The 23,345-nt window shown below is 34.5% G+C and overlaps 2 protein-coding genes across 3 annotated transcripts; both read left to right on the forward strand.

The window, feature by feature from the left end:
* Positions 1–8,732: 8,732 nt before the first annotated feature.
* Positions 8,733–11,154, forward strand: rtet (major facilitator superfamily domain-containing protein rtet). 2 transcript variants are annotated; one of them, XM_018460961.1, is made up of 8 exons: positions 8,733–8,892; positions 9,099–9,465; positions 9,551–9,813; positions 9,908–10,199; positions 10,296–10,516; positions 10,593–10,683; positions 10,800–10,937; positions 11,030–11,154. In XM_018460961.1, exons 2-8 carry the CDS (start codon positions 9,246–9,248, stop codon positions 11,122–11,124), a joined length of 1,320 nt encoding a protein of 439 aa, XP_018316463.1. In that variant the 5' UTR covers positions 8,733–8,892; positions 9,099–9,245; the 3' UTR covers positions 11,125–11,154. The 2 variants fall into 2 exon arrangements, with proteins under 2 accessions (XP_018316463.1, XP_018316462.1); XM_018460960.1 differs by having other exon boundaries at positions 8,733–9,465.
* Positions 11,155–12,204: 1,050 nt separating this feature from the next.
* Stat92E (Signal transducer and transcription activator Stat92E) lies at positions 12,205–22,495 on the forward strand. The gene is made up of 10 exons (XM_018460958.1): positions 12,205–12,685; positions 14,459–14,606; positions 15,715–15,871; positions 15,980–16,320; positions 16,413–16,556; positions 16,639–17,110; positions 17,250–17,925; positions 18,022–18,183; positions 18,256–18,493; positions 21,852–22,495. Exons 2-10 carry the CDS (start codon positions 14,479–14,481, stop codon positions 22,024–22,026), a joined length of 2,493 nt encoding a protein of 830 aa, XP_018316460.1. The 5' UTR covers positions 12,205–12,685; positions 14,459–14,478; the 3' UTR covers positions 22,027–22,495.
* The last annotated feature ends 850 nt before the right edge of the window (positions 22,496–23,345 follow it).

A 23,345-nucleotide genomic window follows, 5' to 3' on the forward strand; every position in this document is an offset into this window, starting at 1 on the left:
TCGGTCAGTCGTGTCTCGACGTATATATTTCTCTCTCTCTCTCTCTTACGAGACACGTGCATTATATTCTCTTCTTATTCTCTTTTCTAGCGCGGACGAGAGAGGAGGAGGAGGAGGAGGAGGAGGAGGAAGAGGAGGAAGCAAGGGATGAGATTAGAGAAAGAAATCGCTCGATCAGCTGCGACGCGAATGTTTATCGGCACGAAGCGTAATCGTCGCACAGCGATTTCCTTTGTATCCCGAACTCCCGCGCTCGTTCAGCCGCGCGAGGCAAAGGGCGAGGGAGGTGTTCGGGGGGAGGGGCGGGAGGGGGAGGGGAAAGGGAGAAAGAAAAATTGAGGAAAGGGATGATTGAGAACCACTTGTAGGAGGACAGCTGCGCTCTGCGAGCGCATCTGCTGTCGGTTGCGCGGGCACGCGCTCACGTATACTTACGCTTGTGCCCACGCCGGTGCGTGCGATGAGAGAATGCGCGCGAACACGCATACGAACGCATACCTATGACCTACGAGCGACCATCTCTTCCTCCTTCGCCTCATCCTCTACCACTTTCTTTTCGCCACTCTTTTTCTCGCCATATTTCCATGTCCCTTTTTCTGCTTTTCTTCCTCCTTCGATCGCCCGAGCAATCTCTTTTCCCTTCTCTTTTCTTCCTCTCTCTCTCTCTAAGGATAAGTAATTTTCTTCTTCGAAACTCGACGGATTGCACACTGAGAAATAAATATCTTAATTTCAAAGAAATATTTTTTTGCTCGTATTCAAACAAATTATTACGTTGGATCAATGAAAATTTCTTTTAAATTAAAATATGTTTTTTAAAATAAAAAAATATCTTAATTTCAAAGAAATTTTCATTGATCCAAAGTAATAATTTGTTTGAATGCGAGCAAAGAAATATTTCTTTGAAATTAAGATATTTTGTTCTCAGTGCACAATCGCTCTAAGACGAATTGCAATCCGTCGAGTTTCGTTGCAATCATCGTGTCTGGAGATTATCAAGTTTGTCTGTTTAAAACGCCTTTAATCTATAATTATATATAATCGTGTTAATTAATCCTTCTGCAGTGCAGTTACATTTTCTCCCTCTATATCTGAATTTCTTTTACTCAGCCCAACATTTTTTTACTGTTCCTAGGCCTTCAAAAAAATGTAGAAAAATTCAGAGTTACTTTTCAATATCTCTATTACATTATTAAATAGTCTTTCAACTTAAATATTGAAATTTGAGTAAAAGTGAGGGTGAAATTTGAGAACGAAGTTTCGCTCACGCAAAGAAAAAATCCAGATTGAAGATGGAGAGTTAATGATTATTTTTTCATATTTTATTATCTTCGATATGAGAGAGAAAATCTGAGGGAACGCTATATATACTTTTACGTTCGAAGGAATTTTGCACCTCGTTCCGCACACGCACGAGGTGCATCACTTTTCGAATTTACTGCATCGACTTGTCCGCCTTCTTTCGTAGAGTACTTTGAAATTATATAACTATATTGAGTCGCATTATCGCTTGTATGAACCATATTGTATTTTATTCTGTCGACCTTACATGGAAGTGAAGTGGCTTACGCCCTAAAACGTCACATAAACTATTCTCTATTCTATTCGGTACCATTTTGCCTTTAAACTGCATCCTAAATCGTTTCCATTTCTTCCTCTGCACGCTTTCTACCCCCTCCCCTCATTCTATCTCTCTTTCTAAGCCCGAGGTTGACCGCTCCAGCGCGGTTTCTGTACATACCTCTTATACTCTACGTGTGCTATTCCACCATGTGTATGGTCACTCTCTGCATTCGGAGGGTTGACGAAGCCCGTTCTTTCGTCATCCCTCTTACCGGAGGAACTGGTACCTCGTCTATCTAGAAAAAAAAAGACCCGGGCCTCGTTTATGATGTACATAAACCGTTGCTGTACTATCTTTTTCCTCTCTCCCCTATTTCGTACAGCACCCTTCGATATATAGGGAGACTCGTAACTAGCTTACGAAGTTCAAGGACACGGTGCTTATTCGAATCTCTTTATGAAAGGACGAAACGCTGACAGCGTTTTAGACCTGCCAATAATGTACGAAGATTTAATGAAATTTGATATTTTATATGGAATTCGCTTCGGCAGAATTTTTTTAAATCTATTTTTAACCGACGAGATATTTGATGTGATTAAAAGGTCACGAATAATAAATTTGATATATATTCTTCCTTAAGAAGCCTACAACTCTACCTTTTGTCTATAATTTAGTTTAAATGAAACTACATCTTAAAAGGTACACTGAAAAACAATTTGCAGATTTTAAATAAATATTTACTTCAATAGAACTAACGAAATATTTATTTATAGTAAATAAATATTTATTCAAAATAAAACAGTTATGTTTAAATCGAATAAATATATGTTTACATTTAGTAAATATTTCGTTATTACTATTGGAGTAAATATTTATTTAAAATCTGCAAATTTGTTTTCTGTGTAGCATTGTTGTACTCATAAGTACTGTGTCATCCTTGAACAATAGGATTCGGTGGATACCGAGCTAATGCATGCCGCTTTTCTACCTAACTATTTCTTGTATACTCCAGGGGGTTTCTCACAATTTTAAAAAGTAACTTTGAAGAATTTGTTCAAGCTGCCGTCGTCAATTTTGTCGAACTTTCCGAAACCTGGGTGGTATTTAAAAGAAATATTTAAGACGTCTTAGAACAATCCACGAGAAAACATTTTACAAAGAAGATTTTAAGAATTAAACGCTTGGCATATATTGTTATTTTATAATTTTTAACAATTAGTATTAACTATTTAATTATTTCATTTTTACTTTAAACAATTAAGAGTATTTTATAGGATAATTAAGTCATAAAAATATTTAAGTAAATTGATTTCAAAGTTACAATTTCAGCTTAAAAGTGAAAATATTTGAAGCGTGAAGATTTAGAATCTTAAATATTCCGATGACTGCTAACCGTACCTGAAAATTTCAACGGTCGAATATCCAGCTAGAAACTACGGAACCTAGGATCTCAAGCTTAAAATACCTATCTTTTCTTTCCAAAAAAACTGTTTCCTTTTTCCGTTCCGAAAGGTTCGTTTCGTCGATTGCGAATCACCCTGTATACTGCAGGCCTGCTGCAACGCGGCTTATGTAGGACTTTGTGCATCGCGCCTGTCGGAGGTACAGTGCGGTGTGGCGAGCAACGTAGCTGCAGCTTGCCAGCCAGCCGGTACATAACACCGGTACCACCAAAAATTTCCTTTGTCCCTATTGTCCGTGGACTTTTCATCATCAGAGCAGCACTCACGATTCTGCCGAGAAAATTTCAGATTTCAGCTCTATCGCTCTTTGTATCTTCTGTCTGCTTCTCTCCCCGATCCGGAGATCTTCTCACTTTGCTCGCATTTTCCATTTACGAGAATTTTGTCACTTACTAACCTGAAGCCGTTGTTTCTCTTAAAATTTAAGTTGAATCAGAGACAATTTTTTTTTACAAAAATGACATGATATTAGCAATTCTCGATTTTTCGATCTTTAAGAATGAAGAGGAATCTATAAGAGAGTTTCGAGAATTCAATTTCAAGGATGTATGACGAAATGTTATTTTAAGCGGATATAGCGATATTATTTGAAGCGGAATCTTCTCTTTTCTTATGCATCAATCTTACAATTGAGAGGTTGGACGGAATAAAGGCCTAAACGCTACTTTTTTATTGTACACAAATGAGTACAGTATCAACGAATTTATGTAATGTCTTTAAGAAGTTACATGTTGCAATACTTCTTTATTACGATCAATATATTATATAAAAAAGCTAATTTCCGGAAGGATGGCCTAAGTAGAATTGTACCTTTATTTTGCTCATTCCTTCAATTAGAAAATATTCGAGAATATTCAAGCCAATTAGTAATAAAAAGTAAAGCTTCCGCTCTCTTCGACAAAAAGACCTGTTATAACACCAAAATGAAAAAATTTTAATGGTATTATCTTTAATTTTTATACGATAAGACCTAAGAGGTACGTATCTTTCTATTCTCATTGAAGAGTCTTCCTGTTTCAACTTAAGAGACAGTTTTAATTATTCTTCAAAGAATTATACCATTCGCGTCAATTTGTAAATTAAATATGTGTTTCAATATAAACTTATAAAGAGATTTGCTAAGTACAAGTTCGTCAAATATAAAATTCTTTCTATACTGAAAAAAATATACTAGATCTTATACATATTTCTTATATTAATAGCATTAAATTAAACATATACTTATAATAAATAAATATTTACTCAATAAAAGAAAATAATTTAAGTTTTTTTAAATTATGATTTTTTTGTATCAAATAAATATATATTTTAGTAAATATTTATTTAAAACTGTTCAAACAGATATTTATTAAAATTTAGTACTTTTTCAATGTCGATCCTTCATAAATCATAATTTTTTGTTTGCTTAAAATTTACAATTTATTTATAATTTATTTATGATTGCTTCTTTGCGTATAAGTACAATCAATTAGCAATGTACCTCAATATAGGAAAAATAGAGAAACTATAGGTACGTCTTAGAGTAGTTTGTAGAATAGAAATCTAAGAATAAAAGTGAAGGCAATCGTCCTTTTTTGTCGTTTCTTCAATGGAGATGGAGAGACAATCTGAGTGGAAAAACAGCCCTGGAATTTACATGCTCGTTGAAAAATTCTTTTTCCCTTTTTCGCAAAAGGATCACCATGGTCAGGCATGAATCTTTACTTTTATATATTGTGTTGCAGTGGTATATTATGTCCAATGCCGAAAATATTCTTTCCTTTCCGTTGTCCATTCATTCATTCATTCGTCTATTCGTTTTAACTTCATCGGCAATTCTAGAAAGATATTTAATTTTGAAATGGCAAAATATCGAATTTTCACAATGATAAATTGTACAAGAAATCAACTTTTTATTTCATTACTTTTGCATACTAAATATCGTTTATTTCATATTATTTCATTAAAATATACACATAGTTTTAATATTCCTATTCTTAAAATTGGTTTATCCAAATTATGCAGATATATTTGTGATTTTGAGTGGGCCCTGGTGAAGCACTCCAAATTTTTTGTACTATACTGTAGAACCACTTTAACATAGAGTTTACGTGCATATCGGGGCATATTCGAATGGTGTATCTAAATATTCGCGCTTCGGGACTATTTGGACTATTCAGAAATAAGTAATTCAATAATATTTATATAGTTTCCTATAAATATATAATTGTTTAATTTTCACGTAGATATACATTTTCTAATAAAAAGTGTAATATTATTATATAGTATTACAACCGTAATTTTTGAACATTAACCTAAATTTATAGTTTTTTCTATTTTTTTCAATAGATGTTTATTTCTTTTGAAATCCTAACGATTTCTTCTTCTCTATAGTCTTGTTAGGATATTGGGATAACTATTGGGAATACCTATATCCGGTCAAACTCCTGGTGGTAAAGCATTATTAATGGGAGGTCTCGCATATTTTCTCAAGGTTGCCGAGTATTTTCTTTTAACAATGATTCTCGATTATTTTAAGAAAATATATAATGCGATCAGCATTTATTAAAGAATTGTGAAGATATATTTTAACTATTTTTAAGCGATCATACACTTTCGAAAATCAACGTTGCGTATCAATTTCGGAGTTACTGAAACGCAATGGACAACATTGAGAAATATTGAGAGAAAATATTAGAAAATCTGAAGAAGCATTATGTCCGTCATGTCGCACAACGTATTGGAGATTAAGAATTGCGAATTGTGTGTGTGAAGATTAGAATTCGACCAATTAGATAATTTCAATTTGAATCCGTTTAGTTTTGAGATTGATTGAATTCTTATCCTTAACTTTTAACGCGTAATGTGACATTAAATGTATATCGCAGATTGATTCAAGATCAGAATTTATTAAATCACAAAGCTAAGTATAAATGCGTAAGCTATTGCAAGACACTATCCTGTATAGATTCTTTGAAAAACAGCGTTTGATCGATTTCGGAGTAACTGAAATACACACAACGAAGCAATATCGAGAGATACGGAGGGAAAACAGGGAAAATATTCAAGGGGGTTCAAAGTTTGGTCAATGTCAACACCTGCCGAACGTTGCCGGCGCGTGCCTGTTTTGTTTGCATATTCGATTACCGTAATCATGTGTGTGACGTTGAAATATTTTTAAACTCAAGTGAAATTAAGCATCTCGAATACGGCCTAAGTATGCAGGAGATACTTACGACATTCTATGCGGAATTCTCATTAAACGCGAAAGTTGAATTACATAACGTAAAAATAACATAAAATTAGTGTACACGATCGTTATACAGATCGTATTTAAATTAATTGAAGAAAAAAAAGGAAGAAAAGAAAGGAGCGCGATCCTTGTAAAAAGAGAATAAAAAAATATAGAACAAATTTTCTTTGCAAAAGAATATTCGATATAATTCGAAACAATTCACTCTGATGTATAAAAAACATATCGCATTATCTAATGGATATCATAGAGGATCGTTAATGGACGATGACCTTCAATTATATCTCATTCGAATAATCGCGTTGGAAAATATCGCGGCGCGGCGCCACAATTACCTCGCAAAGCCCGCAATTTCGCGACCTTATCGCTTTATAAGTGCACTCGGAAATCTCGAGGGGCACGTAAGAGAGCCCGATACCACCGGTAACGTCAGTAGACCGTATGGACCTTTGCGCGGTAGGCAGAAGCCCAGATGGCAAGCGCCCGGTGTACCCTTGCTGAAATTTTTGACCGCGAGTACCAAGACGACGCCGTCGTTCCTCGTGCCACCTGCTGCAACACGTAAATCAGCCCCGCTCGTTAAACGCTACGATTTTCGACGGATACGAGCGCAATTTCAATGACAAATCCTGCTCGATCCTTTGCGCGATTCAATTATTCGTTTTACCTACCGCGGTTGGTCTCGAAATTCTGAAACTTTGTACCGCTCATTTGTCTTTTTGCTCGTTTTTTGCTCATTTTATAGCGTTTTTCATTGGCAGAACTAGTGCGCACTCAATGCACTTTAAGGGGACGCTGGAGTGACCAAATTATAATGTGCACTGAGTGCGCACTAGTTCTGCCAATGAAAAACGCTATTTTAAAGACTGGTATTCCTAACGGTTCTTATATTTGAGACCATTTTAAGTACAATTTTGATTGTTTTTAGATGTCATAAACTAATCAAAGAGCCATATTAGTATTTTCAAATATTTTTTAAGATAACAATGGACTATGAATACCTATTACTTAGAATTATACTTATACAATTAGAAGTGTTTATAAGAATTATATTCATTCAGTTTAATTTAATTTGTAATATTACGTACTGCAGCTTCAGTTTAGGACTTGGTGTTTCAAGACCGACAAATATAATCAAAGCGCAATTTACTTGAACTAAAAATTGTTAAATTTATGTAAAGATATTATTAAGTATCAATATCCGTTTGATCGAATATGACCTTCTTCGCTTATTAATTGTCGCAAGAAATATATTTATAAGTTCTAGAAATTATTCGTAGAAATTCTAGAATTATATATTTATAATTATATATATTTATAATTATACTTATATAGTCTTGAAATTACACTTAGAAATTCAAACGAACTGCTGAAGATCGACTAGGTGAACCTGTAAACAATATTGACATTAACATCGATATATGCCTGTCGTTCTAATACAACAATAAATATATACGATATAACACAGGGATTGTAGGTCAGAGACGATTATCGTATCCTCTCGGGATTTATTCAGCTTTCTGACGAAGGCGTCCCTACTTTGGGGCTATGGAATTTTCTTTTCTAAACAGCAAAACGCATTCTGTATATACTCGCGTCCGATCGATCGCATGCGGATCGTTTCTCACGCTTTGATTTTTTTCCCTTCCGTCGTGTCGCGTAACTCGTATTTCCACGTGCACACGCACAGGGGGGGAAAGAGGGATGGAGAGAGAATGTGAATCTCGCCGGCAAAAGGAGACGTGCATTACGGCTAAAAAGAGAGAGAGAGAGAGAGAGAGAAAGAGAGAGAGAAAGCAGCATCAGGAGTATTGAGTTGCAGCGGGAGAGAGCATTTAGAAACGATCACTCGCGCGCGGCCATGCGATGTTACAGTTCGGTACGGGTTTGAAAAGATCTTTGTTCGAGCGTCGAAGCGCGAGGAAGTGGGTCTGTGCGCGCGCGTTCACACGCGTGCGTGCCCTGCGTGTACGGCTACGTGCGTGAGAGCGCGAGCGCGCGCTGCCGGAAGTCAGAACGTGCATCATAATGCCTCTCTGGGTGCGCCTCGCCCGCTCGCCCGCCCGCTCGCTCGCTCACCGACTATTTCTCGCTTCACTGGCAAATAAAAACAATATAACGATCTCTCGAATTCGCAATTCGACGTTGCTCCGTTACAAAAATTGATAAAAATCGCCCGTCGTATTTTCCATCGCAAATTCAAACGCGCCGTTTTCGACAAGCAGTGGTTTCCCCTTTTCCGTTGTGTTTTTCGTGAATCAACTAAAATTCAAGAAATATATGTGGTTCATACATGATTCAACGCGAGACGAATGCAATTTTTACAAATATGGTCTCTACTTTACCGACGAGAGATGTGAGCTCTACTTTATCGGCGGGAGATAAGGCTCGCTGCTTTACCGACAGTCCTTTTGAGTATTGTAAATTAAAGATGTAGCGACACCAGTCGGAAGCAGATATAGGTATACACAGATTGATAATATTATTGATCATCCATCGATATCGAACGTTTTGTACTTTATTCAGCACATTTGAATAATTCGGTAGAATGTACGAAGTTTACTACTGACCGCGTCACGCGAAGAATGTAGAATACAACAGGATTAGAGCCTTTCACTTTTGAGTGACACGAGGTTCTTTCAACGATCTCGTGGCACAATGACGCGACCGGAAAGCTCTTCTTTATTGTGCCTTATAATTTCGGGGCGGAGCTGAGAAATGTATTTTGAATAAATGACAATGTTTACATTATGCAATTCGAGAATAGCCATCAATCAAATTCACAAGGACTTGTTACGTTGGGAATTAAAGCGAATAACTTGCTTCCTGAAACTAGAAGATCCTCAACGACTTGTATAACAGTCTATCGTCAACCGAGTGAGATGAACATTCTATAAAGGCAGAGGAAATTATAAAATTCAGCAAAATTTACAAAAATACAAGTTTAAAGATAGTATAATACCGTATATTGGAAAAAAAAGAAAACATGAATGAAACCAAGGATAATACGGTACGAGTGGTCTTTATATCCTTACTACTGGATCTCTTAGCATTTACAATGATATTGCCACTACTACCAGCTCTATTGGACCATTATAAAGAAATAGAAAAGGAACATGGATTGTACTCCACTATTATGAATCATACAAAGAGCATACAAATATTCTTTGACGCACCAGATAAAGTCAGCACGGTTCTTTTTGGAGGTTGATATTTATGCTTTAATTTAAAAAATAATAAATTTTATGTTATATATTTTTAAAAGTAAATTTGTCCCGTTCTGCTTCGTAGGTTTTTTAGGATCTATGTATTCCTTCTTACAATTTTTGGGTTCACCAATTATAGGAGCATTATCAGACATTTATGGACGAAAACCTTTGATATTACTTTGCTTGATTGGCATTTCACTCTCTTATCTTTTGTGGGCTCTGTCTGCAAATTTTGGTATATTTGTATTGGCCAGATTTGTAGGTGGCATTAGTAAAGGAAACATCAGTCTGGCAATGGCTATTATTAGTGATGTTACATCTCCGAAAATGAGAGGAAAGGCAATGGTAAAGAAACATAAGCAAGCATCTGATGCATAAATAACATCTATTTAAAATAAATATTATTCAATTCTAAATTCACGTTCTCTCATTTTTGTAGGCACTTGTGGGAATAGCCTTCTCCATCGGTTTTGTTGTGGGACCAATGATAGGGGCGTTTTTTGCATGGATTTCCAGTAGCAATAGAGAAGGCACATGGTACGTGATACCAGCACTATTTGCGCTCTTCCTTGCCTTAAGCGACTTATTTTTTGTTACTTACTACCTAAAGGAGAGTCTGTCGTTGAAACATAGAGCTACCACTTTAGCAAAAGGATTATCTGGGGCAATTTCTTACATTAATCCTGTTGATCTCTTCCAATTTAACGGAGTCTTGAACTTGAGTCAGCAAGGTACTCTAGAAAATATATATCGAAAGCGTTTTCTCTTTGAATATATTTTATAATCAATAATGTTACTGTTATCAATAACTACAACTTTATTTTTAGATCAACAAGACTTGAAGATATTGGGCCGAGCATATTTTATATACCTTCTTGTATACAGTGGTTTGGAGTTTACTCTGACATTTTTGACTCATCATACGTTCGGATTTACAAGTATGCAACAGGGTTGGATGTTTCTCGGGATTGGACTGATCATGGCAGTTTTACAGGGCGGTTGGGTGCGACATATATCACCGAATAAAACTAAAATCATCAGTGAATTGGTAATCCTAATTTACATCAATCTTCTACATATTTCTCAGTTATTTATTTAATGATATTTTTTAAATATCTTTTTAGGGCTTATGGCTAATAATTCCAGCATTTATATTCATCGGCGTTGCTTCCAATGTACAGATGTTGTGTATCGGGATTTTTCTTTTTGCAGTTTGTGAGCATTATGTTTATTTCTTATTACCGATATAAATTAGTAAATTCAGATTTATCATTTAAGTACAGTATATGCGATAATACGTCGTAGTAACAATTGCTCCATATTATCTGCAGCTACTGCAATGGTTGTGACTTGTATGATGACTCTGGTGACGCGTATTGGACCCGAAAATCAGAAGGGTGTCATTACTGGTACATTTCGATCCCTCGGTGCACTGGCTCGTGCTTGCGGACCCATCATCGCCTCTTCAGGTGAATCCAAGTGAATCTATATGAATTAAACTCGCAAAAGTGCTTTTGTTTTATTAATTTTATTTTCTTGAGCGCACATATTTCTATTTCAGCGTTTTGGTGCATTGGAAGTGCCACAACGTATTTAATTGGGGCTCTACTCCTCACGCTCCCGCCGCTGATTTTGCACAGTATGCGTGCTTTATAATATTTGGTATACTCAAATATTATGCCATTCGCTGCCTTTTTTAATCCTAAAGGATATATAAACAGTATATAAACTTTATATAAACAGTATTTTTATATCTTTTTATACTTTCTAGCTTTTACTAATTTTATATTAATTTTTAAAAGAAATTAATATTTTTATATTATGTTTGACATCTTAAGTGATATAAATAGTGATATCAAGAAAGTAATAATTTCCATTAAATGAACGTATTAATAGATTTTTCAAGATAGTATCTAGACATCACATTTATTTATATCTAGCTTGTTATGCATATTAAAAGGTCTATGGGTTAAATATATAAATATATCTACATGTACTTATATATATATACACAACAAAATGATTTGTTGAATTATATTTTATATATAAAATATATATATACATATAATGTTATTCATATATATAATTTTTGTGATAGAAATAACATTGTTATAAAAAAATATATAAATTTACATTTGAGCGTTATATACACATGATCTTATCTACAATTGTAAAAGTTTAAAATCGTTAATATTTAAATAAATTAAACTTTTTATATGATACACGTACATATTATTGTACTAAAAATTATGTCCTCCTATAATGTAATTCTCAAATTCTCGTTTGCGTTCTTTTTACACTTTCTATACTTTCTCCGAAATCTAAAGGCCAAACTGGGGACGGATTTGCATAAACATAACGCGCGGATAAATCGTGATTTATCGATAAACTGCGATCTCTTTCTAATTTGTTTCTACAATTTCCGCGCTCGCTGGTTATCTCGTTTATTTCAGTGGTGAAACAGTTCAGTGGTCGATGGTGGTCGAGCGTGCGGATGAGGAAAACGGTAACCGAGGAAGAAAAACAGACTCATCGTCGTCATCGGTATTAGTCGGTGCAAGTGTGGTGACTGGTGTACGCCGTGCGGTTTATCGATAAATCACGGCGGTACGGCGCGAGCGCGCGATCGCTTGCGTGATGCGCATGCCCGGCGGCGGTCACGTGACCAGTCCCACTCCCACGATCGCCCCCACCGTTAGTCGACGGCGCCGTTTACGGTAGGAAATTCCAAGAATTTCCACCCGTATCGGTTCATTCCGTCGTCATCCGCGTCGACCGACGGTGCCCGACGGCCTGTGATGTATGCGGTCGAGAGGACGGCCAAGGGAGCGGATTGGAGAGGAAGCGTCGGTAGGAGGACTTCTTCGGGGTGTAACTTTCGGGAGAAGGGACAGGCAAGCAGGTCCCGAACGAGCGTTATTGATGGCAGCGTGGGTGTGAGTCCGATTGCACGCAATAATTACTTCTTTACGCGATTATTGCGCGGTCAGTGCGGATTATAGTTGTCGCATCGCGCGTCAGCGATACGTTCAAGGTCGCCGGCGCGAAACAACAACGAAGAAAGCCGAGGCTGCGATAGCAGCAGCGGTGGCGGCGACGACGACGACGACGACGACAGCGGCGACGATTACGCCGTGTCTACTGCGTCGTATAAACGTCTTCGCCGAAAAACATCTGTTTCCGAAAACGAGGGAGTAGCAGGACCGACGAGTACCAAGTGAGTTTCGTCGAATTCCAGAGCGGTCTTCGTTTGCTCTTTGCCCGCTCTTCTTCCTCCCACCTTCCCCCTTCCTTTCTCTGTCCCTCTTCCTCAGTTCCTCCTACCCTCCTCCTGCGTTCTTATCTATTTGCGCGTTACGTCGTGCAATACGCTTTTTTTCTCCTTCCTCGACGATAGAGCTTTTCGCGAGATTTTTTTAGGGGATTTTTGTCGCCAACTTCTTTTTTTTTTTACTCTGGAGCAAACTCCGTTTTCGTACGAATCTCGCGCGCGCGCGACGTTCTCCATTCTTTCGAAGTTCCAGCGTGCAACGTCTTCTCCTCGGCGAGCTCGCTCGGTCGCGACAAATTGTCGCAGACGATAAAAATAAATCGGCGAGATCGCTTCGTTTTTTTTTAAATTAGGCGTATAATTACCACGATGTCGCGGAGGACAAAGATGTTTTTCGAGACATCTTGAAGTCGATTGTTATACAGGGTAATTTTCAGTATCTTCTGATCGAACTTTAGCAACGAATCATAGTCCTCGATGATCTGAGTAATAATGGATTACATAATGGATCACATACTTATTCGAATACCGGGATTCTGAAACTTTCCGTGCGGCTGCAACGCGAAGGAAACGTTGCAAGACCTATTTATAATGATATTCTTTTATCGGCACGACTCGTTGAGATTTAGCGACGAGATGCTGTCGATCGTTTTTGGAACTTTCTATTTTGTATATTAAGCCCGGTTCCATCGCGTAAGATTATCTTCGAGATTAACTTCGATCTCTAATTTTAAGAATTAGGAAAAGATAAACAGTAAGTTAAATCGAGATTAACTTTAATCTCGGTTTAATTACCCTTTATTGTTTTCTCATTCTTATGCTCGTTTCTATCAATGGAGTTTAATTTTTATCTTGGTTAACTAACCCTTCGTCTTTTTTTTATTCTAAGAATTAAAAAAAGATGAAGAGTAAATTGAACCAAGATTAAAGTCCTAAAGTTAATCTACATTTGTAGAAATGGGATACCCGTTTCTACCAATGTTTAATTTTAATCTCGGTTCGACAAACTTCATCTTTTTCTAGTTCTAAGAATTAGAAAAAGATGAAGAGTAAGTTAAACCAAGATTAAAGTTAATCATTGATAGAAACGGGCCAGAACGACTTTGATCAAATTCTGATTAATCTTAATCAGCAATCAAGAAATACATAATAAATCTCGGTTATCAAGTCTGCCAAATATATGATAATTATGCAGACAGCAGAATGCCTACGTTAAAATTTCTAGCTTAAAATTTTGTCACCCGTAATATAAATAATTTGCTTTTTTGTCTGAACAAAAAATTAATCGATGATAGAAACGGTAGAATTGTCTACTGTAAAGTTTCTATTTTATCGTTTAAATGTTTAAATAATACGTATCTAGCTGTTTTATTGCTTCCAGTTTAAATATCTCTACTTTTCGTCAATAAAAATTAGCGATTTTATTCATATTAACAAAATACTTATATTAATTATTCGGTTTAATTCGTCAAATAATATCCGTAATAATTTATCAACATGAAATAAAAAATTTTTTGTCTGACACATAAGAAAGATTAGATTAATGACGATGAATCGTGCAATTGGAATTTCTGCTGTAAGCGATTCTGTCGAGTTGAATTAAAATCGCCGATTAAATTAATATTTAAATTTTTAGTCAGAGTCACCCTTAAGACTATATCGACCTTTGAGATGGAATATCCGATTAATATAATGTAACGGACATTTTCTTTAAATTAGAAAGATTACAATCTCGCAAAATGGCGCTGTGGTTGAAAGCACAGCAGCTGTCGCAAGATTCTTTGCAAAAGGTGCGCAATATATATGGAGAACACTTCCCGATTGAAGTGAGACACTTCTTGTCAACATGGATCGAAGAGAAGATGTGGTAAGCATAATGTATAAGAAAGCACAGTTATATTTTTCGAATTTCTTATTTATACATACTTTCATATATATAGGTATATATATTTATAAATAAGAAATTCTCATTGAAAAACTGCTGTAAAAATTGCCCTAAAATTATATTATTAGTAAACCTCTTAAACTCTTTAATACAATCTATTTTTTTTCTTTCTTTAGAAAATATGTTTTATATCTATTCTTGAACACATTAAACAATATTATCAGGGTTGCTACAAGTCTGGAAAATTGTGAAAACCAGGAAAAGTCAATAAATTTATTATCAAAGAAAAGTCTCAAATAAGTGAACGTCACCGATTTTTCGGTTTGTAAGAACAGACACGATTTAAATTTAAATCATTTTTCTTTTTTTTTTTAAATGATATTTGTAATATGTACATTTAGTTGCGTCGTTATATCGAAAAAAAATCAATATTTTTCGCAAAATTTTTAAGTACGCAAAATTTTTTATTTCTTAATTTTTCGAAAACCACTACGTATTTAATTACGTATTTAAACGTAAGGATAATATTTTATTAATGTAACTGAAAAGATGGTCATCTAATTATAAACAAAACCAAAAGTTTTCACTAAAATCAGTGATCCTCACTTAATATTAAATTACTGTCATCTTTTAATATAGTAAGATTTTAATTGTTTAATTTAGTTTTTTTGGTTTTTTTTTAAGTATTTTATTATTCTAAACCCTATTTTATTTATATTCTATTGAACTATTTAAATTTTATTAAACAAAATTTATAAAATTATTTAAAGAAGCACTGATGATTTTCTTATAATTCTGCAGTAAGTGATTTGCAAAAGCCATTAACAGAAATTATAGTTAAAAAGGAATTTTATTTTATTTTATTTTTCGTATATATATTTTTTCAATTTTCTTTTTAATAAATAAAAATTTTTAATTTTTAATTTTTTTTATTTCTCTTATGTTTTATTCAGCATTTCTTTCAGTCAAGAAATTCTTCCAAAAGTGATCGGGGAAAACCGGGAAAGGTCAGAGAATATTTTTTTGCTTCTGTAGCAACCCTGATTATGCAATCTGAGGATATTGTTTCATTTCATCGTTAATGTTGTAGGAATAACGTAGAACCGGAAAACCCACAATTTGAGCACTACGTAAACAGTTTTGTTGGATCACTGATATTAGAGTTAGAATCAAAAGCAAACACTCTTACTACGGAAGACATGTTTGTAACAAAGATGAAATTGATAGAAGCTGCTAGCATGTTCCGAGTGAGTTATATATCTCTTGCGTTTTGCGTTTATTTTATTCATACTTAACTTATTTACTTTAATTAAATTATAAAAATGTTACATATCTCTATTGTTCTTTTATTATAGCAAAGATACAGTGAAAATCCAATGTCATTGTATAAAATAATTAGACACTGTTTGGGCACAGAAATGAAATTGGTAGCAGAAGCCGAACATTTAGGAGGTTTAATAAGCAGTGACAGGGTCAGTTTGATGATAGGTGATACGGTAACGGAAATAGCTCATCAGGTCGATATATTACGGCGAAAGACATATGAGACCGGGGAGGACTTACGAAAGATAGAACAGGAGCAGGAGTCTTTCGCTCTTAGTTATCACGAGTGTACGAAACTGAATGCCCATTTGCAACATATCGCTATGCAAGTGCAGAATCAGCAAAATATGGAGTTAGAAAAAAAGATTAGAAGGTAAAACGGTTGTTTACAATTTACAATTTAAAATGTACAATATATTACAATTTTTGTTTATTTATGATATATGATAAATATTTTTTATTTAGACAAAAAGAGCAGCAGGATTTGCAATTGAGTCAAAAAGTAAACGGTGTGGTTCGTCTACGTTTGATGCTCATGGAAAAATTGGATGATATTATTAAGAAATTGAATATTTTACAATCGAGAATTCTCGACGATGAACTTATAAGGTAAAAAATGATAAATATTTAAAATTAATAAGATATGGACTTTTTTCTTTTATTGAATTATTAACGATCCTGTTTCGTTTAGGTGGAAGAGAGATCAGCAATTGGCAGGTAATGGTGCAAATTTCGCGTCCAATAATTTAGACTCCATTCAGGAATGGTGCGAGAGTCTTGCTGAGCTAATCTGGCAGACTCGACAACAGATTAAGGAAGCGGAACGTTTAAAACAAAAGTTCCAATGTGAACCACCGGGCATTCGAGATACTCTTCCGAGTTTAAACACTCAGATTACACAATTTCTCAGTTCGCTTGTTACAAGTACTTTTATTATTGAGAAACAACCGCCGCAAGTCATGAAGACCAATACTCGTTTTACAAGCACGGTACGTCTTCTTGTCGGGGGTAAATTGAACGTTCACATGACGCCGCCACAAGTAAAAGTGAGCATAATTAGCGAAACGCAGGCAAATGCTTTACTGAAGAGCGAGAAAATGGCAAAATGTGGCGAAGTCAGTGGCGAGATTCTAAATAATACAGGCACAATGGAATATCATCAGGTGCGCGAGATTTTTTATATTTTGTACTTAATGTGATAACAAGGTAGACAAGTATTTTGAAAAGCATCGCTCTTAATATCAATTTAAAATTTAAAAATATCGCGTTTTAATATCGCATACATAATATCGTTTTTTGCAGGCAACAAGGCAACTCTCGGTGAGTTTCCGTAATATGCAGCTGAAGAAGATCAAGCGCACGGAGAAAAAGGGTACAGAATCTGTGATGGACGAGAAATTTTCATTACTGTTTCAATCGCAATTTTGTGTTGGCGGAGGCGAATTAGTATTTCAAGTTTGGACTCTAAGTTTGCCGGTGGTCGTGATAGTACATGGTAATCAGGAACCACATGCATGGGCTACGGTCACTTGGGACAACGCATTTGCTGAACCAGGTAGACAACCGTTCCAAGTACCGGAAAAAGTGCCGTGGGGACAGGTGGCTGAGGCATTGAACATGAAGTTCCGTTCGGCAACTGGTCATCCTTTGACTGATGATAATCTCCGATTTCTTGCGGAAAAAGCTTTCCGAAGTAACGGCAATTCAGTCGGTCAGGATTATTCGAACATGTTGTTGAGTTGGGCACAGTTCTGTAAAGAACCATTACCCGAAAGAAACTTTACCTTTTGGGAATGGTTTTATGCCGTCATGAAATTGACAAGGGAACATCTGAGGGGTCCGTGGATCGACCGATACATCCTCGGATTCATTCGGAAAAAACAAGCAGAAGAGATGCTAGCAAATTGCGCGGTTGGCACTTTCTTGATGCGTTATTCTGATTCAGAACTCGGCGGTATTACTATCGCTTGGGTTGGAGGTAAAGTATTAAAACATAAATACTATTTAATACAGTGAGATAAGTTTTATGTGATAAGATACACGCTATAACTAGTGTCTCTCTTAACGTTATCAGATCAAGCAACAGATCATGTCTTCATGCTCCAACCGTTTACTAGTAAAGACTTTGCTATTCGAAGCTTGGCTGATCGCCTTGCCGATATGCAACATTTGCAGTATCTCTATCCAGATATTAGCAAAGATACTGCCTTCGGCAAATATTACACTCCATTCACTGGTAAATATAATTGGAATGCAATGGATTGATTTTGTGATTAATTAATTAATAATAATTAATTAATTTCCGCAGATAACCAAACTCAAACATCAAATGGATATGTCAAGCCATATTTAGTAACACACGTGCCAGGTTGGGGTGCTCTGCCCAACATCGGTGGTCAAACGCCATCTCATTCGTCTGTAACAGGTATAAGCAACAACGGTCAGAGTGGCCCGGGCGGAAGTTACCCTGCCACGCCACAAACTGTATTTCAACCACATAGTCCACCAGATCCATCTACGCGGGACACACCATCCGTAGCATCAAGGTCAGTCTCTTGGATGTAATATCGAATCGGTGATCTTTATCTGATGTTTCTATTAAATCAATTATGAAATATCGAAATTTTCCTTTAATTCGGTACTTTGTTAGCCGTGAAAAAGTAACGAATCTCAGATACATGATGTCCAGTGAATTAAATAAAAGACACATTTTTTCAATTAATAGTGTAATTTTCGGAAAAAAAAAATGGTTTTGTTTCGTACTTCAAAATTGTTTCACACATATGTATTTCTTTTTTCATTACTTTCTTTACGAGATATCACGTTCTCATCGGTTGTGGCATAATTTACCGGACATCTGTACATTGAACATATCGCGCTCATTTTATGAACAATAATCTTAAGATGAAAATTCTAAATTTTTTGATTATTATTACAAGCATATAATATAATTGATTATTTTATTATATGTCATGAATAATGATTTTAAAATTAAAATTCTAAAATTTTCGATTAATACTATAAGCTTGTAATATAACTGTGCTACCGTACTAACAGATGTTGAATCTGTTTTTATTGATGGCACAGAAGATTTTATTTCTTATCATTTGATATTTATTGTAAATTAAAATGAAAACTTGTAATACAATACCAAAGTACCATGTTACATCTCTCCGGCTTAAAGAAATGAAAATCGAAGACAATAATTTATGTGAGCTTCTTGCAAATGAGAACAAGTATTACACATTCCTTGCACTTAACTCACATTTTCATCTTCTAGATTTTCTATTTTTTGCAAAGGTGGTCAGTATTTTTTCCTTTTTTTTATAAGCGTTTTTTGACACAAGGAGTTTTATAGAAGAAAGATGTAATGATAACTGCGCGATTGTACTTTTTGTAAACGTTTTTACGAAATATTGTACGTTTAATATTGTAAAACTAAGATAAACAAGCGAAGGGGGGAAAAATGATATATATGATAAGATATGCATTATTCAACGAATTTTGTAATGACTGAGTATGTTTTGGACGATATTGGGTTATTCGGGTATATTGTGTCTGAACAAGGCAACTGTGACGTGAATGCAGATAAATAATCATTATTTGCTAAAATGTTCAAAATATATGTGCAAATATATGACGCCATAAAGTAACAATCATATTAAATCATCATTTAATATTCTTTTCTTTTTTTCAAAAATAATGTTTTGATTATTTTTACATTTTTTCATGTATATTTATTATGTATATCCCAGTATTTTTGTCCAATAATAAGGCTTTATTCATACTATAAATGATAATGTCGTCCTAGTTGCATTTCAATTGTTCATTGAAATGTTCTTCAATAAAACACACGCGCGCGCATGCGCGTACAAACAAGTAAGATTGTTTATATTAGTCACATATTTAAATCTTGATACAATTCAGTTCTAATAATGAAAAGAAAATATTTTATTATAAATATACGTTTTTAGTCTTATCGATGATGTATGGTTTGTTAAAATATTCAAATGCGTTTTCGAATTTTAATACAGGCTTTCTTCAAACAGATTGAGATTATTAAAGTATATGTGTAATAATATAATTCTTTTTGAAATAATTAAAAAGAATTTTCATTTATACATATTCATATACATACACATATATGAATATACGTATATGCAAATGTATAGGGTAAGTTCGGATAACCTCGGACGACGGGCATCCCCGGACACTCGAATTTTCAGCGAATTTCTGAGTCAAAAACAAAAACAAAAACAAAGCATCATGTCGAAACTACGTGTCCACAACGAGTTACGACGTTTCGACGTGATGCTTTGTTTTTAGATCAGAAATTCGCTGAAAAATTCGAGTGTCCGGAGATGCCCGAACTTTTCCTCTATATAAAAATATATATATACATATATTTATATATACATACATCTATATACAGGATGTTTCTTAAAAACCGCCCACTAAGCACATAGTGCTATTCCTAAAGCGCTATTCCTAAAAAAGTGAGTCGATAAGTATTAGGAAATTTTTTTCTACAGAAACAATTTTTTATCAGGAATAGCGCTATGTGCTTAGTTGGCAGTTTTTAAGAAACACCCTGTAACGTCTATGTATACTTTAAATTAAACACATTCAAGAATTAGAAATGTTAAAATATATAATAATGTGATTTTGAGGATGAAACAAAGGCAACTGGATCATTACCTATAGCGTGAACAAAGTCTGATTAATCAGTTATTTGTAAATTTAGTATTAAAGGGCATTGCTATTATGCATTAACTTATCAATAATGCAATATTAGTAATTTGTGAGGAGATTCTAAGTTACTATAATATTATACAGTGCCTTTATACGCACAATTGCATTTCAATTTTATATATCATTAAATTTATATGTTTAGTTTATGCATTAAGTTATATAATTGATAAAAATGCGATCTCTGTTTTCTACTTTAATTTTTAGTATTGTTTATTTTTTAAACACATATATATACAACACACATTGTGTAATTACACGCAAATTTTTATAACCAAAAACATTTAAAATTTATCAATAAATTTAACGAAAACAGATACTTTATTTCAGCAGATTTAATTCGATTTTATCGTTAAAATGGTTCTGTTTCGACTATTTATACAATTATATTGCGGACCATTGAAAAATATTGATTAGAAATTATCAAATTAGGATGATATTAAGCTTTTCGACTGTTAAATATTTTTTCTAATACAATAATGATTCATTTTTCTAATGCAACGGCTTATCCATGGTTTTAATATAGCTTTTATATACAATTTTTGCATACTGTAGCTTATAATATTGCGTATATAGCGTAAACATTCGCGTGTTAAAGAGACATCACATTTAGAAAAACAGGTGCGCAGATGTGCTACTCATATAGGATAGCTGTGTCTGTAAAAATAAAAAAGGCAAAGGCCTGGAGCAAGCCGGTACAACCACAACAGAATGTTCGATACTGTTCTGCAAAATGCAGCTCCAATCACTCGCAGCTGGCAATTGAGTAACGTTATTGCTCGCGAATTCATTAGAATGATATTGCCGTTTTATTTCTCTCGTGCGCCACACGAGTTGAGAAATAAACAACGGAAAAAGATCATTTACGATTTTCCATTTTACTTTTCTCGGAGACGATAAGTGACCGATGTGCAAACTTGATTCTGGGTGGGGCTCTTGTGGTTGTTATTTGTACTCCCTTCGCCGTGTTGTACCGGCTATCCCGGCTTTAATCGGTCACCTTCGAAAAAGCAAAAAACGATACGTATTCTCAGATTGAAAAAAAAATAGAGTGAAAGGAAAGATATGGAGGAAAGAGAGGGACAGATTTAAACTTACGATAATTTGATTATCGAGGATTGCCAGTGATTGGGGTTGTGTTTTGATCTGTGGTAGCTACGCTCCGGGTCTCGGCCAGTCAGGCGTTGGGCAGCCAGGTTCGGATATGGACTACATGGAGATGATTGGTAACAACGAATTGCCGTCGATTGACGAAAATCTCAACTTGGATCACTTGAACACCTTCAACTTTGACTTCATACAGTACAACCAATCTACCAAGCTGCAATAGGAGGTATGCTTCTGAAATACCCCATCGTCCCTGAGATAGGACGGCATATCCGTGATGACCGCTGTTGTCTAATCCCGATCTTTCTCCGATCTCTATTTATCAGTCACGCCGAAACGCACCGGAGGCAACAAAATGTATCGCGAATTGTTAACAGGGGAGGGATATTAATGTAGAAACCTAGAATGGTACATTATGTTTCTTTTTCTCTCTCCTCTTATTTTATAATAATCATTCATAGCCAGTGTTTTTTGTAGTTACAAAATTGGCATTCTTATATCTTAGAAGATTATAGAAAGATCAAGTTGTTATCACTTTTATCTAATATGATATATATGTAATATATCTCTGTTGATCTTGTTCTCTTATACTCAAGTTGCACTGACTAAGCAATACGTCCGGGAGTTTTTGCGTAAATCATATTAATACGTTGATACAACTCATTATTAAATAGATACGAAGTACGAAATATTTGTATCTAGTAGATTCGAATATTTGTATCTATTTAATGAATTGTTACGATAAAAATTGTGATTTTTTTCCGTTAATATATTTTTTTAAATAAAAAAAGCAAACAATTCTTAAATTCAGTATTTTTATATTCCAAATTTATATTTATTGATTCTTTTATAGGAGCAATCAAAATGTTTTTTTTTTTTTCGTATTCCGTTAATAATTTCATTAATTTTATCGAATTCTCTCCTTTTGTACTCTTCATTTGTTTTGTAACGTTTATCAATGTAATTTAAGTTCTTACACAATATAAAGAGACTTAGTACAAAGATTTATATATTATTGTCTATAACATATGAAGTGCTAAGAGAGCATGTGTAATTATAAATAGAATTGTATGTCGCTTGTGAATAGCAGATTAAGCAGGTATCTATAATATCTATATTACATATGTATAGAATTACGTCTAGAGATTGATATAACAATTATTTTTGTTAAATATTTAGATCATTTTATAGAAAGCATTTTAACGAAATAGTATAAATCATGTTATTTCTTTCTTTTATAATAATTTGTGTAATTACGTATTATATAGTTACACGCGAATTGATTTTACGTTTTTAGAGGATTATAAAGAAAAAAGCAAAATTCTTATTGCTTGCCTAATTCAAATGTTTAAGATTTGATAATGATAAAGATTCGAAGTGAGAATTTTAGAGCGTATATTTATACAAACAATGCATAGACCACCATTTCCACGATCACCTAGTCAAATTGCTTTTTGGATTTTGGAAATAAGACCTAGAAAACAGGAAATCAATTAAATTTTTAATTTTGTCGCATTTTGTTCAGTTATACAGAAAAATAAT

This window comes from Mycetomoellerius zeteki, unplaced genomic scaffold (assembly GCF_001594055.1).
Source record: "Mycetomoellerius zeteki isolate Tzet28-1 unplaced genomic scaffold, Tzet1.0 scaffold98, whole genome shotgun sequence".
Taxonomy (NCBI): Eukaryota; Metazoa; Arthropoda; class Insecta; order Hymenoptera; family Formicidae; genus Mycetomoellerius; species Mycetomoellerius zeteki.